Here is a 14,930-nt window from a genome sequence, read left to right on the forward strand (position 1 = left end):
GGCGGGAGCCGGGCCCGAGGGGGGGAGCTGGGCTCAAGGGGCCGAGGGGGCTGCTGGGCCAGGAGCGGGGAGCCGGGCTCAACTTCACCTGCTTATAAAAACAGAACAAAAAATGGCCAATTCAGCTCCATGATTCCTGGCAGGCAGGCCACACTTATCCCTTGGAGCGCGCGGACTGCCGGCCCCTGGCTGCCCAGAACCCTGGGCCATCTCTAGTGCAGATGTGCAGCAAGGTGACCATATTTCCCAAAGGGAAAACAGGACACTGTGTGGGGCTAGCCTAAGGGGCCCCCCCCAGCTGCTTGTCCGAGCCCCCCACCGTTCCCCATGTGGGGCTGGCCCCCACACCAGATTGGGGCTGGCATCGCTGCTCGCCCGAGCTCAGCCTGGGCCCCACCCCAGCCCTACCTCCCCCCTTGCGGTGGGCTGGCATCACTGCTCGTCCCCCTGCACATTCCTCCACACAGGGATTTGGAGCAATCAAATTTTTGAATTGCTCCGTTCCGGCTCTGCTCCAGCTCTGGGCATAAAACCTACTGGTCCACGCTCCAGCTCCGGGCTCCACTCCAAAGCCCTGCCTCCACACCCCAGATTTTTGGCAAATGTGGGCATTTGTCCCATTTGCTCTGGCCTACTGATCACATGGGCTGGGACAAATGCCCACATTTTCCAAAAAATTCGGGATGGCTGGAACAAGGCTTAAAAAAGGGACAGTCCCCTCCAAAACGGGACATATGGTCACCCTAATGTGCAGGGATCCCAGACAGGAAGTTTTTCCCTGCGGGAGGCCGGGCTCTGAGTTAGGAGCCAGCTATAGAGAAACAGCACAAAACCTTTTTAAGCCACCTGGGTCCCTATTGCTCCAGGTCAGTCACAATTACGTGGTGCCTGTAATATCCCACTTCCCAGGCCCAAAAGGGTTAATTCTCAGGGTCGATGGAAGTCCAGAGAGAGACCGCCTCTCACTCTGGGTCTGTACAGTGCCCGCCACAATGGGCCCTGATCTCTGCTGGGAGCTACAGCGCTATTGCCACACCTAATAAACAGTAACCTCTAAACACTGCTATGGAAGATAAATGGGATAAGCTGCTACCTCTCCATGGGCCTTTGCTAAGAAGAGCCACCGAGGGGCTCCTCCCGCATGGGACTGTCCATCAGGGACATTCCCTGCCCGGATGGATGTGCCCAGATCTGCTCACACAGTGGATGGAGCCATAGAGCTCAGCTTTGAAATCCCTGGCGCTAGTGCCTTAGACCTCTCGGCGATGCTCTTCCTCACTGAAACAGGTCCAGCTGATTTAGTAGCTCCTGATTTAAGGAAGAGGCCCCCAAGCTTTGTGGTAGAAAGAGAAAAACCCCTGTGGCTTGGCTTTGAAGGGACTGGGACAAATTTCACAAAGAATAAAGAAATCAGCAGGAATCTGTCTCAACTCTCATGAATGGGACATCTGATGGAAATTCTGTATGGGGGCAATATGGGGTAAGGCCCCAGGCAGGGCTGAGCTAACACTGCGGTGCTGGAGAGAGCTCTGTAGGGGGCGCTATAGTCCATTCCCCTGCCTGTGAGAATGTGGGGGAGCCATGGGGCAGTATTTCAGACAGAGCTCTTTCCTTATCCCAGAGGAGAAGCAGCATCTGCCCTAGCAGACCCCACTGCTGTGCTTCCCCAGGGGTGAGGCATCGCTCAGGCTGACAGTGGGTGACACAGCATAGGCAGCAGTCCAGCCTATTCAGCACCACATTGTCTCCCGCTCACCGCCCCACTGAATTACAGCTCTGGAGTTGGCACGCGCAGAGTCTTTGTGCTCTTGGTTGGGTGGAAACAGGGCTGTTATCCTCCTGGCGGTGTGTGCGTGACCACACTGGGAGCTTCCCAGCTCTGGCTGTAAACATTGCCAGGTGCCTGTGCCCTGAGCCAGAGCCGAGACTGCAGAGAATTCCTCTAAACATTAACCAGGCATGTGGTGTGAGCAGACATTGCCTGGTGGAATGCAAGCACCATTCTGCTCTTATCAATGCGCAGCAGCCGTGCCCTACACACCCCCTCTGCCACAGCTCCACATTCCTGCCTGCATGTTAAACGCCATCACCTTCCCCAGCGGGAACGTCGCCAGCCTGCCTCCTGGGCCTGCTGAGCTAAGCTGCTCCCAGCCCCACGGGGCCAGGGGTGGAACAGCCCCATGGGCCCCATGCACAGCCTGTTCCTTGGCAGAGCTGTGGGCTCTTTGCAGTGCCGCATTTCCTCTCTGCTCCCTGCCTGTGCACAGAGATTCTCCTTGCTTGGGCCTGTAGAGATGCACATGTTCTCTGGTGAGGGGCAAGAGCAGCACCCACTTTTCCCCCCAAGACTCCTGACCCACAATTGACCCTGGGGCTGACAAGGGGAGCCAGTCTGGCCAAGGTACTGACTACCCCACCCTGGAGAGGGACTGGATGGCCTAGCAGGGCTCCTGCGACCCATTTCTGGGATTGTCCCCTTGCTGGAGTCCCCTTGCAGGGCTGGATCAGGGCCATGGGGAGCAGCAGGAAGCCGAATGGGCGCTCACAAGAGGAGAGAGTACCAGGGAAGGGGAACAGCTAACGAGAGGTGGGCTCACCACATCCTGACAATGATGCCGAGTGTGACTCCACCCTACTGACAATCCCACTGGACCATTGCTGGCGGCATCGTATGACACAGCAGGCTCCGGGGCAGAGGCTGGCAGGCCAGAGGGGGCTATGGCCCTACAGATCAGTTTGGGGAAGGCGGAGGGTTAGCATGGAGACAGCCAACACACAGGCTGGTGAGAGGGAGGGGTGGGGGCACCAAGGCACTCTGCACCTCCGGCCAGGAAGGGAAGGAAAGCAGTCCAAAAAGCCTCCTGGCTCAGAATCCCAGCAGAGGCTCAGGCAGGAGCTGCTCGGTGCCAGCAAGCGTGTGCTGAGGCCTCTCCTCCAGCACAAGGTCAGTTCTCATTAAAACACAACGTCGATTCTTCGACAGCAAAGGCAGCCCAGCGTCCCTCCTCTGCCTCCGCAGCTCCCTCCAGCACACGGCAGCTGTTCTGCAGAGCTGAGAGCACCGAGTGCTTCAAACCTTCATCCCCGAGCCCTCGCTGCCGGCTACCAGACCACAGACTGCTCGGAGAGCCACGCAGGGTATGTTCACATTGCAACAACACCCGTGTCTGGCCCGCAGCAGCTGAAGGCTCACGGGGATCAGGGTGCAGGGCTCTAAAACTGCAGGGTAGACATATGGGCCAATGCTGGAGCCCAGGCTCTGGGACCCTCCCACTCAAGGGGTCCCAGAATCCGAATGTCTACGCAGCAAGTTTAGAACCCTGCAGGCGGAGCCCGGATCAGCTGATGTGGGCCAGCCGCAGGTGTTTTACTGGAGTGTAGACACGCCCTCACTGCCATGCAACACCCGGCAACCACTAGCAATACAGGTCCCACTCTAACTAGACCCAGAGATACACCATGCCTTGCTCCAACACCCGCTTTCAACTGACACCAGGCTCCATTGCCTGCCGACGCCCAGGGCCCAGCTCCATCGCCCACCCTCGCTGACACCTTCAACCAGCTCCAACACCTGCCCTCAGTGACACACCGTGCCCTGCTCTAACACCCACCCTCACTGATAACATGCCCTCTTCTAACACCCAGCTGTGTCACACCCCCTCACTGATACCCTGTGGCCTGCTCTAACACCCAGCTGTGTCACATCCCCTCACTGATACACCGTGCCCTGCTCTAACACCCAGCTGTGTCACACCCCCTCACTGATACCCTGTGCCCTGCTCTAACACCCAGCTGTGTCACATCCCCTCACTGATACCCTGTGCCCTGCTCTAACACCCAGCTGTGTCACACCCCCTCACTGATACACCGTGCCCTGCTCTAACACCCAGCTGTGTCACACCCCCTCACTGATACACCGTGCCCTGCTCTAACACCCAGCTGTGTCACACCCCCTCACTGATACCCTGTGCCCTGCTCTAACACCCAGCTGTGTCACACCCCCTCACTGATACCCTGTGCCCTGCTCTAACACCCAGCTGTGTCACACCCCCTCACTGATACACCGTGCCCTGCTCTAACACCCAGCTGTGTCACACCCCCTCACTGATACACCGTGCCCTGCTCTAACACCCAGCTGTGTCACATCCCCTCACTGATACCCTGTGCCCTGCTCTAACACCCAGCTGTGTCACACCCCCTCACTGATACACCGTGCCCTGCTCTAACACCCAGCTGTATCACACCCCCTCACTGATACACCGTGCCCTGCTCTAACACCCAGCTGTATCACACCCCTTCATTGATGCAGCGGGTGTTAGAGCAGGGCATGGTGTATCAGTGAGGGGATGTGATACAGAGGGTGTTAGTGCAGGGCATGGAATATCTATCAGTGAGGGGGTGTGATATACCTTGCCCTGCACTAACACCCGCTGTGTCACACCCCCTCACTGATAGATACACCTTGCCCTGCACTAACACCCGCTGTAGCTCTCTAGTCACTGAGCCCTATCTCAGCAGAATCCCTCTTTATCATGCACCGTGAGGGATCAGACCAGCGGTAACTTGTTTCAATCTGTGCTACCATAACTCAGCTCCTCTCCTGGCTCCATCCCTCCTGCTGTCAGCGCAGGCTGCACGCAGCCCTGCCTGTGCTCTGAGGCAGAAGGACGCTGCATTGACTTAGGAGCCATGTCCTAATGTGCAGCAGGCTCCAATCACAAGCAATTTCTTCCTCCTGAGCAGTTCTGTGCAGCCAGCCAGCCTGTCCCCAGTACCTCTCCCGCCTGCAGCGCTGCCTGTCCCAGCACTGGAGCTCATCATGCAAGATCACTGCAGCTTGTCAGGCAGATGCAGAGGCAAGTGAGAGCCCCAGCCTGGAGCCAGCTGGCTGGGGCAGAATGAGGGAGAACCCGGAACCAGTCCTGACTATCAGGCCCACTGCACTGCAAGGGGCACTGAGGGGATGCAGCTCCTTCAAGTCCCCAGCTAGAACTGGCCTTGTGCTTCGCAACCACAAGGGGCCCTGATTAGCTGGGAATTTTTACCTGGGAATTTGCTCCTGGCTTTCCAGACTCAGCAGCTCTCCCTGCCGGCAGCACTGGGGGATGGGGGGGGAAGGTGAGCGAGCCAGAGTCCAGGGCTGAGTCCCCCACTCCCAGGGACTGGGGCACACTCCAGGCCAGCCCTGAGGAGCTAGGCTGGGGGGATGGATGACACAGGGCCTGATGGAGCTTGTCATGCCTGCTCCCCAGGTCCCACCACCTGGGTGTAGGGCTGGGGCAGCACCGGTTACAGTGGCAGGCGCACGCCCAGCCGGGAGGGGGTTCCCCTGTCGCACGCCCAGCCGGGAGGGGGTTCCCCTGTTGCACGCCCAGCCGGGGAGGGGGTTCCCGTGCCACGCACCCAGCCGGGGAGGGGGTTCCCCTGTCGCACGCCCAGCCGGGAGGGGGTTCCCGTGCCGCGCACCCAGCCGGGGAGGGGGTTCCCCTGTTGCATGCCCAGCCCGGAGGGGGTTCCCCTGTTGCATGCCCAGCCAGGGAGGGGGTTCCCCTGTCGCATGCCCAGCCGGGAGGGGGTTCCCCTGTCGCACGCCCAGCCCGGAGGGGGTTCCCCTGTCGCACGCCCAGCCGGGGAAGGGGTTCCCGTGCCGTATGCCCAGCTGGGGGCAGCTGGGCCCCAGATGGACTCTCGCTGGAAGGGTCTGGGCGCCCCCCCCTCTCCTCCATCCAGCTCTCACCAGCGGCTGCAGTTGGTATAAAGTTTAGCCAGGCGGCAAACACGCTGTGTTCAGCTGGAAACTGCCGCGGGGCTCCAGCAGCGCAGGGGTTAAGCAGCAGCTGTCACATCCCCTTTGCGGGGAACTTGTGGCCAGCGGGTCCCGGGGGCTGCCGGCCGGCCCCGATCCGGGGTGCGGGGCGGCCCCGATCCGGAGCCCGGCCGGGAGCCCCGCAGGGAGCAGCCGGTCCCGGTCCCGGTCCCGGTCGCGGTCCCGCCCGGCCCGGCCCCACTCACCGTCTGCTGCAGGTCGGGGATCCCGATGCGCACCACGATGGCGCTGGCGGCGGCTTCCTCCATGCGGGCCGCGGGCTCGGCGCGGGGGGCCGGGGGCTCGATGGTGGCATAGGGGGTCTCGTCCCGGGGGCGGCCCGCGGGGTCCCCCGGATCCCCGTCCAGCGCGCGGGGCGGGCGCGGCGGCGGCTCTGGCGGCGGCGGCTCCGGAGTCTCATGTTTGGCGGCGGCGGGCGGCGGCAGCGGCATCCGTGCGGGCGGGGGGCGCGGGGGCGGCGGGGCCGCGGGACCTGGAGCCCGCACAGCGCAGCGCTGGCCCGGGAGAGACCGAGACAGAGACAGAGAGAGTCACCGCCGGGCCGGGCCAGCGCCCCCCGCTACCCCCGGGGGGGTCCCAGCCCCCCGGCACTGCCCCCCCCGGGATCCCAGCCCTGCACCCCAGGAGTGTCCCAGCCCCCCGCCACCCCCCGGGATCCCAGCCCCCCGGCACTGTCCCCCCGGGAATCCCAGCCCTGCACCCCAGGGGGGTCCCAACCCTCCCCATCACTGCACCCCCCCTGGGGATCCCAGCCCCCCAAGCAGTGACCCCCAGGGGATCCCAGTCCCCCTGGCACTGCACCCTCTGGCATTCCCAGCCCACCTGGCACTGCCCCCCCCCCCAGGAATGCACCCCTCTGGGGGATCCCAGCCCGCCTGACGCTACACCCCTGGGGAATCACAGTTCCCTGGGGCTCTGCCAGCAAGACCCATTAGCTCTCCTCTCTCACGTTCATGGGGATGGCCAGCCTGGACAGGCCAGGTCTCCAACTGAGGCTGGGAAGGGCCAGCAATGGGCTAGCTTGGTTCCTCCTGACCCCCAATAATCAGGCTGGCCCCTGGCCAGGGACAGGGTGTTTTACAGCCCTCCCCAACCTCTGGTCTATTTTAATATGTACTGTTAGTGGGGATGCTCTTGTTACCCAAGTCAGTGTTTGAGCCTTGGTTGAATCCTGCTAAATTGTTGGTCTCACTGCTGTCCTGTGGCAGTGAGTTCCACAGGTCGGCCGTGCGTTGTGTGAAAAAGTGTTTTCTTGTGTCAGTTTTGAATTTGCCCCTTTCATTGATGCGGCTCAGTGGAGTCCAGGCCTGAGTTGTTATGGGGTGACAGGGCCCCTTGTCTCCCTGCACTGGGGGAACGTGAAACTCTCGTTCCCCCAGTGCAGGTACCCCCATCACATCCCTGCTCATTTGGCTCCCCACAAAGGTAAGCAGGGCCAGTCCTGACACCCTCTCCAGGCCCCCGATCGTCCCTGCTGCCCTCTTTGAACTCCTCTGATTCCTCACAACCCTTCCGGTGATGGAAGGAGTCGGCCGGCAAACAGTGTCAGGGAAGGGGGCCCATTCCTTCCCTCCATCCCTCTGTTTCCTCCTTTCCGCCCTCCTCTCTCCCTGCCGTAAAATGTCATGGAGGGACCAGGCTGGGGCTTTCCAGCTGCTGGGGGGCCAGAGGCCACAGTGAGAGGCACTATCAGCTCCAGCCCCACTGGATTTCCAAGGGAAACGAACTCCAAAGCTGAATTTGGACCCTGGCATCTGTTAACCCTTTCAGTGCTTGAATGTTACCAGCCACTAAGCAAAAGCTGGTGGGACTCCTGCAGTGAGGATAACAGTGACCCAGGAGCACTGCGCGAGTCACCCTCCCAGCACTGCATGGAGCCCCTCCCCATGTCCACACCAGCCCCCGACTCCGTCCCTCCCCACGGCCACGCCAGCCCCCCACTCCGCCCCTCCCCACGCCCACGCCAGCCCCCGACTCCTCCCCTCCCCACGCCAGCCCCCAACTCCTCCCCTCCCCATGCCAGTCCCCGATTCCGCCCCTCCCCACGCCAATGCCAGCCTCCCACTCCTCTCCTCCCCACACCAGCCCCCGACTCCGCCCCTCCCCACAGCCACGCCAGCCCTTGACTCCGCCCCTCCCCATGCCCCCACCAGCCTCCCACTCTGCCCCTCCCCACGGCCACGCCAGCCCCCGACTCCGCCACTCCCCACACCCACGCCAGACTCCCACTCTGCCCCTCCCCACAGCCACACCAGCCCCTGACTCCGCCCCTCCCCACGCCAGCCTCCCACTCTGCCCCTCCCCACGGCCCTGCCAGTCCCCGATTCCGCCCCTCCCCACGCCAATGCCAGCCTCCCATTCCTCCCCTCCCCACGCCAGCCCCCGACTCCGCCCCTCCCCACGGCCATGCCAGCCCCCGACTCCACCCCTCCCATGGCCACGCCAGCCCTCGACTCCGCCCCTCCCCACAGCCACACCAACCCCTGACTCCGCCCCTCCCCACACCCTACCAGCCCTTGTCTCCGCCCCTCATAGAATCATAGACTATCCGGGTTGGAAGGGACCTCAGGAGGTATCTAGTCCAACCCCCTGCTCAAAGCAGGACGAATCCCCAACTAAATGATCCCAGCCAGGGCTTTGTCAAGCTGGGCCTTAAAAACCTCCAAGGAAGGAGATTCCACCACCTCCCCATGGAACCCCTAATGCAAACATGCAAAGTCACTCTCTGCACCGACGCGCTTATCCTGGCGCCAAGCAGCCGCCACCCATGACTGGAACTGGGGCCATCCCCAGTGCCACCAAGGTCCAGCTGAGCAGAGATCGCAGGACTCTGCCCGTTCCGGGGCCAAGCAGAGCCGGGACTCAAGGTGTTAATCAACTTCGTGCTTTGAGGCTATTTCTGTTTGAAGAGTGTCAAAGAGCTGAGGAGATTTACGGGATGGCCTGGATCTGTCGAGGAAATAATTAATGGCCCTGCCCCCAGCCAGCCAGCCCAGAGGCCGGGGAACTGCCAGGGTTGGCATCAATGAAAGCTTGACCCCAGATTTAGCCTGGCTCTCCCAGCTGGTGCAGGGTCTGCTGGGAAAGCTGTCGCCAGGGAGAAGGGGTGGGAAGATCATTCCCTGGGAGGCAGCGTCTGAGGACACTGAAAGCCAATGTGCCCCGGTGGGTATGTGTGTCTCGGTCCCCTGTGTATGTGCCCCAGAGGCCCCAAAAGCTCAAAATCATGAGTCAAATGCCAAAGAACCATGAGATTAGGCCAGGCCTCGCGATGCTAGGAAGCAGTTCTGCAGAAAAGGAGCTAGGGGTTACAGTGGACGAGAAACAGGATATGAGTCGACAGTGTGCCCTTATTTCAGAGTAGCATATGCATCCGAAGAAGTGGGCTGTAGTCCACAAAAGCTTATGCTCTAATAAATTTGTTAGTCTCTAAGGTGCCACAAGTACTCCTGTTCTTCTTTTTGCGGATACAGACTAACATGGCTGCTACTCTGAAAAGTGTGCCCTTGTTACCAAGAAGACTAACGGCATTTTGGACTGTATAACTAGGGGCATTGCCAGCAGATCGAGGGGTGTGGATGTGACGAACTGGGACTGTCCTTAATGTGGTCTTTGAATGCTGAGTGGGGAGTGCTGGCTGGGAAGACAGGGGAGTGTGGCTAGGATAGTCTGCATGGGGGGATGGGAGACTGGCCCTGAGGGAGAATACCTGAGCATGTAACGTGAGAACCCAGGAAGGGGTTAGAGGCCAGGTGACACCTTTGCCCAGGAAACTGAACAAAGGCTGTGGGAGGGGACACTGGGGGGAGAGTTTCAGAGCTGGCTGGTGGAATGGCTGGGAGGCAGACAGGGCTCTGACCTCCCAAGGGGGGTATGGTGCCCTGAGACCCCAAGATGGACCTAACTGGGGGGGGTCCTGTTGTCTGTGCTTGCAAGACCTGTCTTGGACTGTGTTCCTGTCGTCTAAATAAACCTTCTGCTTTACTGGCTGGCTGAGAGTCATGGTGAATCGCAGGAAGCCGGGGGTGCACGGCCTTGTGCCCCCCACACTCCGTGACAGTGATCATTCCCCTCTAGTCGATATTGGTGAGGCCTCATCTGGAGGCCCCAGGGGCCCCGTGCAAAATTCCCGCCATGCAGAGCTCAGCACCTCATCTGGAGTACTGTGTCCAGTTTTGGGCCCCACACTATGTGGAAAAATTGGAAAGAGTCCAGCGGAGGGCAACAAAGATGATTAGGGGACTGGAGCACATGATTTATGAGGAGAGGCTGAGGGAACTTGGATTGTTTAGTCTGCAGAAAAGAAGAGTGAGGGGGGATTTGGTAGCAGCCTTCAACTACCTGAAGGGGGGTTCCAAAGAGGATGGAGCTCGGCTGTTCTCAGTGGTGGCAGATGACAGAACAAGGAGTAATGGTCTCAAGTTGCAGGGGAGGAGGTCTAGGTTGGATATTACGAAACACTTTTTCACTAGGAGGGTGGTGAAGCACTGGAATGGGTTCCCTAGGGAGGTGGTGGAATCTCCATCCACAGAGGTTTTTAAGGCCCAGCTTGACAAAGCCCTGGCTGGGATGATTTAGTTGGGAATTGGTCCTGCTTTGAGCAGGGGGTGGGACTAGATACCTCCTGAGGTCCCTTCCAGCCCTGATAGTCTATGATTCTATGATCGTGTGTGCTTTGGGCTGTCTGGGTCCCCCCGTCCCCCGCCATGAGTGTGGGGCAGTCACGGCTCTGCCGACCCTCCCACATGCACGACTGAGATGGCTCTGGCCCTGTGGCAGGAGCTCTCACAGCCGCTGGATTGTGCAGAGCTTCCAGCTTCTCCCGAGCCCCCAAATGCTTATTAATTCTGTGCCCCCATCCCCAGACCTGCCTCCCACCCAGCAGTTATTTCTGCCCCTAGCACCCCCCTCACTTCTGCCCCCCCCCCGCTCCAGGGGTGATTCTCTGCTCTGGGTGGGGAGCAGAGCCACCTTGAACAGCTGGCTCCTTCTGCTCCCTCCCCTGGGGGGTGGACGAGCCCTGCCGGGGTCTTGCAGCAGTTCTGATTGGCTGCTCTTCCCCAGGAGGCGGGACAAGGGCAGCCAATTAGAAGGGGCTTTCCCTGGGTCAGCTGGAAATCACTTGAGGGCTGGCACTTCTCCCAGGCTGGGTCTACCCAGGGCTCCTAGCAATTGCCCCAGCGCAGGCCCCGCCCAGGGGTGGGCCAGCATGATCAGAGGGACACAGGGGCTCCTATGGGGCGTGGCAGCTATGACAGCCTTTGACCAGCTCCAGAGCAGACAGCGCAAACCTGCCGTTGCTCAGGCGCAGGGAAAGCCCAGAACGACAGGTCAGTCTAGCACCTCCCGGCGAGTGGAGGAGCGGCTCCTGGGACCCTGGCACACCCTGCTTCTGGAAGGGGACCTAGTGAGGAAGGTGCAACTGAGAGAAGCAAAGGGGAAGCCCCAGGGGCCCCGTGCAGAATTCCCGCCACGCAGAGCTCAGCACACGGCCCAGGCACCCTGTGCAGCTCCCATGGGCTGTAGCCCTCTGCCAGCCCCTGGACAAGCAGGGCCGGCTCCAGGCACCAGCGAAGGAAGCAGGTGCTTGGGGCGGCCAATAGAAAGGGGCGGCACGTCCGTCTGTTATTGGGGCGGCACATCCAGGTCTTTGGTTGCAATTCAGTGGCGGGTCATTCACTCCCTATGTTCCTCTTCTGCGGCACTTCGGTGGCAGCTCAATCATTTTCGTTTTTTTTCTTCGCCACTTGGGGCGGCAAAAAAGCTGGAGCTGGCCCTGTGGACAAAGGCAAGGCAAGGCAACAGTTCCTGTGCGGAGGAAGAATGCAGAGAAGAAGCAGGAGTCGCCAGGTGACTCATGGGTCTGGGACGTGGAGAGACCTGTCCTGGAGGAGAAGATCTTGGGGGCTCTGGGGAAGAGGCAGAGTGAGGGGGTGGGAAAGAGGCTTGTAGGCAGAAACACCAGGGCGAAAGTAGGGCTGTCTGGTCGTGTCACGCGAGAAGGAGGATGAAATGGCCAGTGACTCACACACGGCTGAGACCCAAGCTCCTGTCTGAGGTCTCCCTGCAGTACAAAGATAACAGAAGTTTGGCCAGGGAGGGAGCGAGGAGGAGCGGACAAAGATAGCTGCAGAACAAAGGGCTGGGGAGGGAATACAGGGGAAGTAGGAGCATGAAAGGCAGCTGCTCTGCGCTAGATGCAGCAAAGATGAAACTTGTCCTGTGCAGAGGGTCAGTGGAAGGCTTTGCATCCCTGGGGCCTGAGTGGGAGCAAAGCGCTGCCTAGATTTGTGCACAGAGGAACGCTCACCCTAAGAGACAGCTAATGATCTCTGAGTGCTGCTGTCCGGAAGGCATGGCCGGTGGGAAATGGTGACAGCAGCAGAAAGGAGAGCAGCGGGTTCCTGGCATCGCCAGCAGGGCAGGTTCACGCTGGCCAGCGACACAGGCAGGCCTGCCTCTCGCACACAGCTCCACCAGAAGCAAGTGCTCAGCACCTCGGAAAACCAGGACCAAGTGTCTCCTGGGGAGCACCCGGGATGCTGAGGCACCCAAACTAAGTGGCCACTTGTGAGCCTCGGGGGCCTTTCTCCCTGGAGTCCGTGGGAGATCAGCCTGAGAAGGGCGGAGATACAGCTGCATAAGGAGCCCTCGCCTAGGGCCCTAGCGGCTACAGGATGAGCAGCATGCGGGGAGGGGCTGAGCCACATGAACAGGAGTGACTTGGCCAGAGATGGGTGGTGGACGGAAGTGGCAGCGGATGCACATGGGAAGATTCTCCTGCTCTGGGGCCAGACCCCCAGCAATGCACCCCCAGGGGATCCCAGCTCCCCCCAGCAATGCACCCCCACTGGGATCCCAGCTCCCCCCAGCAATGCACCCCCGGGGGATCCCAGCTCCCCCCAGCAATGCACCCCCACTGGGATCCCAGCTCCCCCCGGCAATACACCCCAGGGGGATCCCAGCTCCCTCAGCAATGCACCCCCGGGGGATCCCAGCTCCCCCCAGCAATGCACCCCAGGGGGATCCCAGCTCCCTCAGCAATGCACCCCCGGGGGATCCCAGCCCCCCAGCAATGCACCCCCACTGGATCCTAGCTCCCCCTGGCAATGCACCCCAGGGGGATCCCAGGTCCCCCAGCAATGCAACCCCTCTGGGATCCCAGCTCCCCTCAGCAATGCACCCCCGGGGGATCCCAGCTCCCCCAGCAATGCACCCCCACTGGGATCCCAGCTCCCTCCGGCAATGCACCCCACTGGGATCCCAGCTCCCCCCAGCAATGCACCCCCACTGGGGGATCCCAGCCCCCCAGCTATGCACCCCCAAGATAATCCCAGCTCCCCCCAGCAATGCACCCCACGAGAGGATCTCAGCTCCCCCAGGCAATGCACCCCATGAGGAGATCCCGGCCTCCCAGCTATGCACCCCCAGGGGAATTCCAGCCCCCTAGCAATGCATCTCCGGGGGGGGTCCCAGTCCCCCAGCAATGCACCCCAAGGGGGGCATGGATCCCATTTGAAAGTTCTCCCTCATGCTAGCAGTGTCACTACTCCACACACAGGCAGGCAATCTTCACCGCGCGATGACAGACGCGGTGCAGAGAGACTCTAGGGGAGCCTGCTGTTTGGAGGGATGCAGCCTCCCAGGAAACACACCATGTGGAGCTGGGAGGAGATGCCTGACAGGGGCCAGCTCTGGGCCCAGCCTGGATTTTTTATTAATGATCTGATGGAAAGAAGTAAAGAGCACAGTAATGAAATTTGCAGTTGATACTAAATTGGGAAGAGCTGTAACTAGCCAAGAGGCAGGAGAATTAATATAAAAGGCCCTAAAGAGCTTGGAAACAAGGGCGGGAAAGAACAGCACAAAATTCAGCTTGGAAAAATGCAGCTAATAGCTAAGGGGGAAAATAATCCGAAAGACAAATCACTGCTAAGGCTCGCGCTGGGCATGCTCACACCCTGTGCAGGGAAAGCCTGGAAGAGACCCAGGCATGAGAGTGGGCAACAAATTAGACCTGAAATCCACCAGGTCCTTGGGCTGATGGGTTCATGCCTTGGAGCAGGGAGGGACATCCCGTGGCATCGGGACTCCCAGGTTGCATGTGGCGCCTGTTCTGGGACGCTGCATGCTGCTCTGGGCACGGCACTACCTGGAATGGCGTTAGATATTGAGGGGAACTGAGAGACAGCGACACACCGGATCCTTGGACTGTGGAGAGATGAAGGGCCAGGCGGCACTTGGGCACCAGGTCCCTGGGCTCTGCTAGTCACTTCCAAGGGGCTGTGCAGTGGAGTCACTGCCCAGTCCATGGAGGTGGGGGCAAACCCACCATGACTTGGGGACTGCCCCAGGAGAGGGTCCCCATGGCGTTTTCTGCCCCACACCTCTAACTGCTTGGCCCCACTGATGCCCTTTTCTGTGAGCGTGAACCGGAGCACATGGCTCCCTGCTGTTTGCAGCATCCAGACATGTCACTAACTGTCTATTCACCACTTCTTCCAGACCATTAATGAGGGGGTTGGGCAAGAGTGATGGTAAAGCTGGACCCTGCATCTCCTGGCTCCCTTGCCCCCAGCCTGGCTCCCTGCTGTCCTCTGGCACTACCCAGCCATCCATCCCACAGATTCATAACCAAGTTGGCTGGAGTTAAGCTTGTGAGAAGATGTGGGAGCCTGTATCAAACGCTCTGTACTAAGGTTCAGAGACATGACACCAAGTGGACTACCCTCCCTCACTGAATCAGTCATTTTGTCTGACAAGGCAGTGACATCTGAGCAGATTAGTTCTAGCTGAGTCGGCTGCTTACTGCGCATGGCTCTGTTTGCCTCTTGTCACTTACAGATTTAATTTCTTTTCATATCTGTCGCGTTATTTCACTGGGGAGAGACATTAGATTTACCAGATGATAATTGTCAGGATCACTTTTTCTTTTACCAATCCTCTGGTACCTCATTAGTCCCCCACAACGTTTAAAATACAACTGCCAATGGCTCAGTACATGTATTTGATAACTCCCAGAAGACTCTGAATCCAGGCCTGCTGCTTTGTATATGTTCCCTTTCTCTCATTAAAATCAGCTACTGAAGTAGAGGGAAGCAAA

General features: G+C 60.0%; 1 protein-coding gene across 1 annotated transcript in view; it reads right to left on the reverse strand.

The window, feature by feature from the left end:
* Positions 1 to 6,163, reverse strand: part of LOC117873474 (SH3 and multiple ankyrin repeat domains protein 3-like) — a 243,938-nt gene extending 237,775 nt beyond the window's left edge. The window contains exon 1 of the mRNA XM_034762904.1: positions 6,013 to 6,163. Within this exon, the coding sequence (XP_034618795.1) occupies positions 6,013 to 6,075 (63 nt within the window). The 5' untranslated portion in view covers positions 6,076 to 6,163. The remainder of the gene's footprint in view (positions 1 to 6,012) is intronic.
* Positions 6,164 to 14,930: the final 8,767 nt, after the last annotated feature.

This window comes from Trachemys scripta, chromosome 1 (assembly GCF_013100865.1).
Source record: "Trachemys scripta elegans isolate TJP31775 chromosome 1, CAS_Tse_1.0, whole genome shotgun sequence".
Classification (NCBI taxonomy): Eukaryota; Metazoa; Chordata; order Testudines; family Emydidae; genus Trachemys; species Trachemys scripta.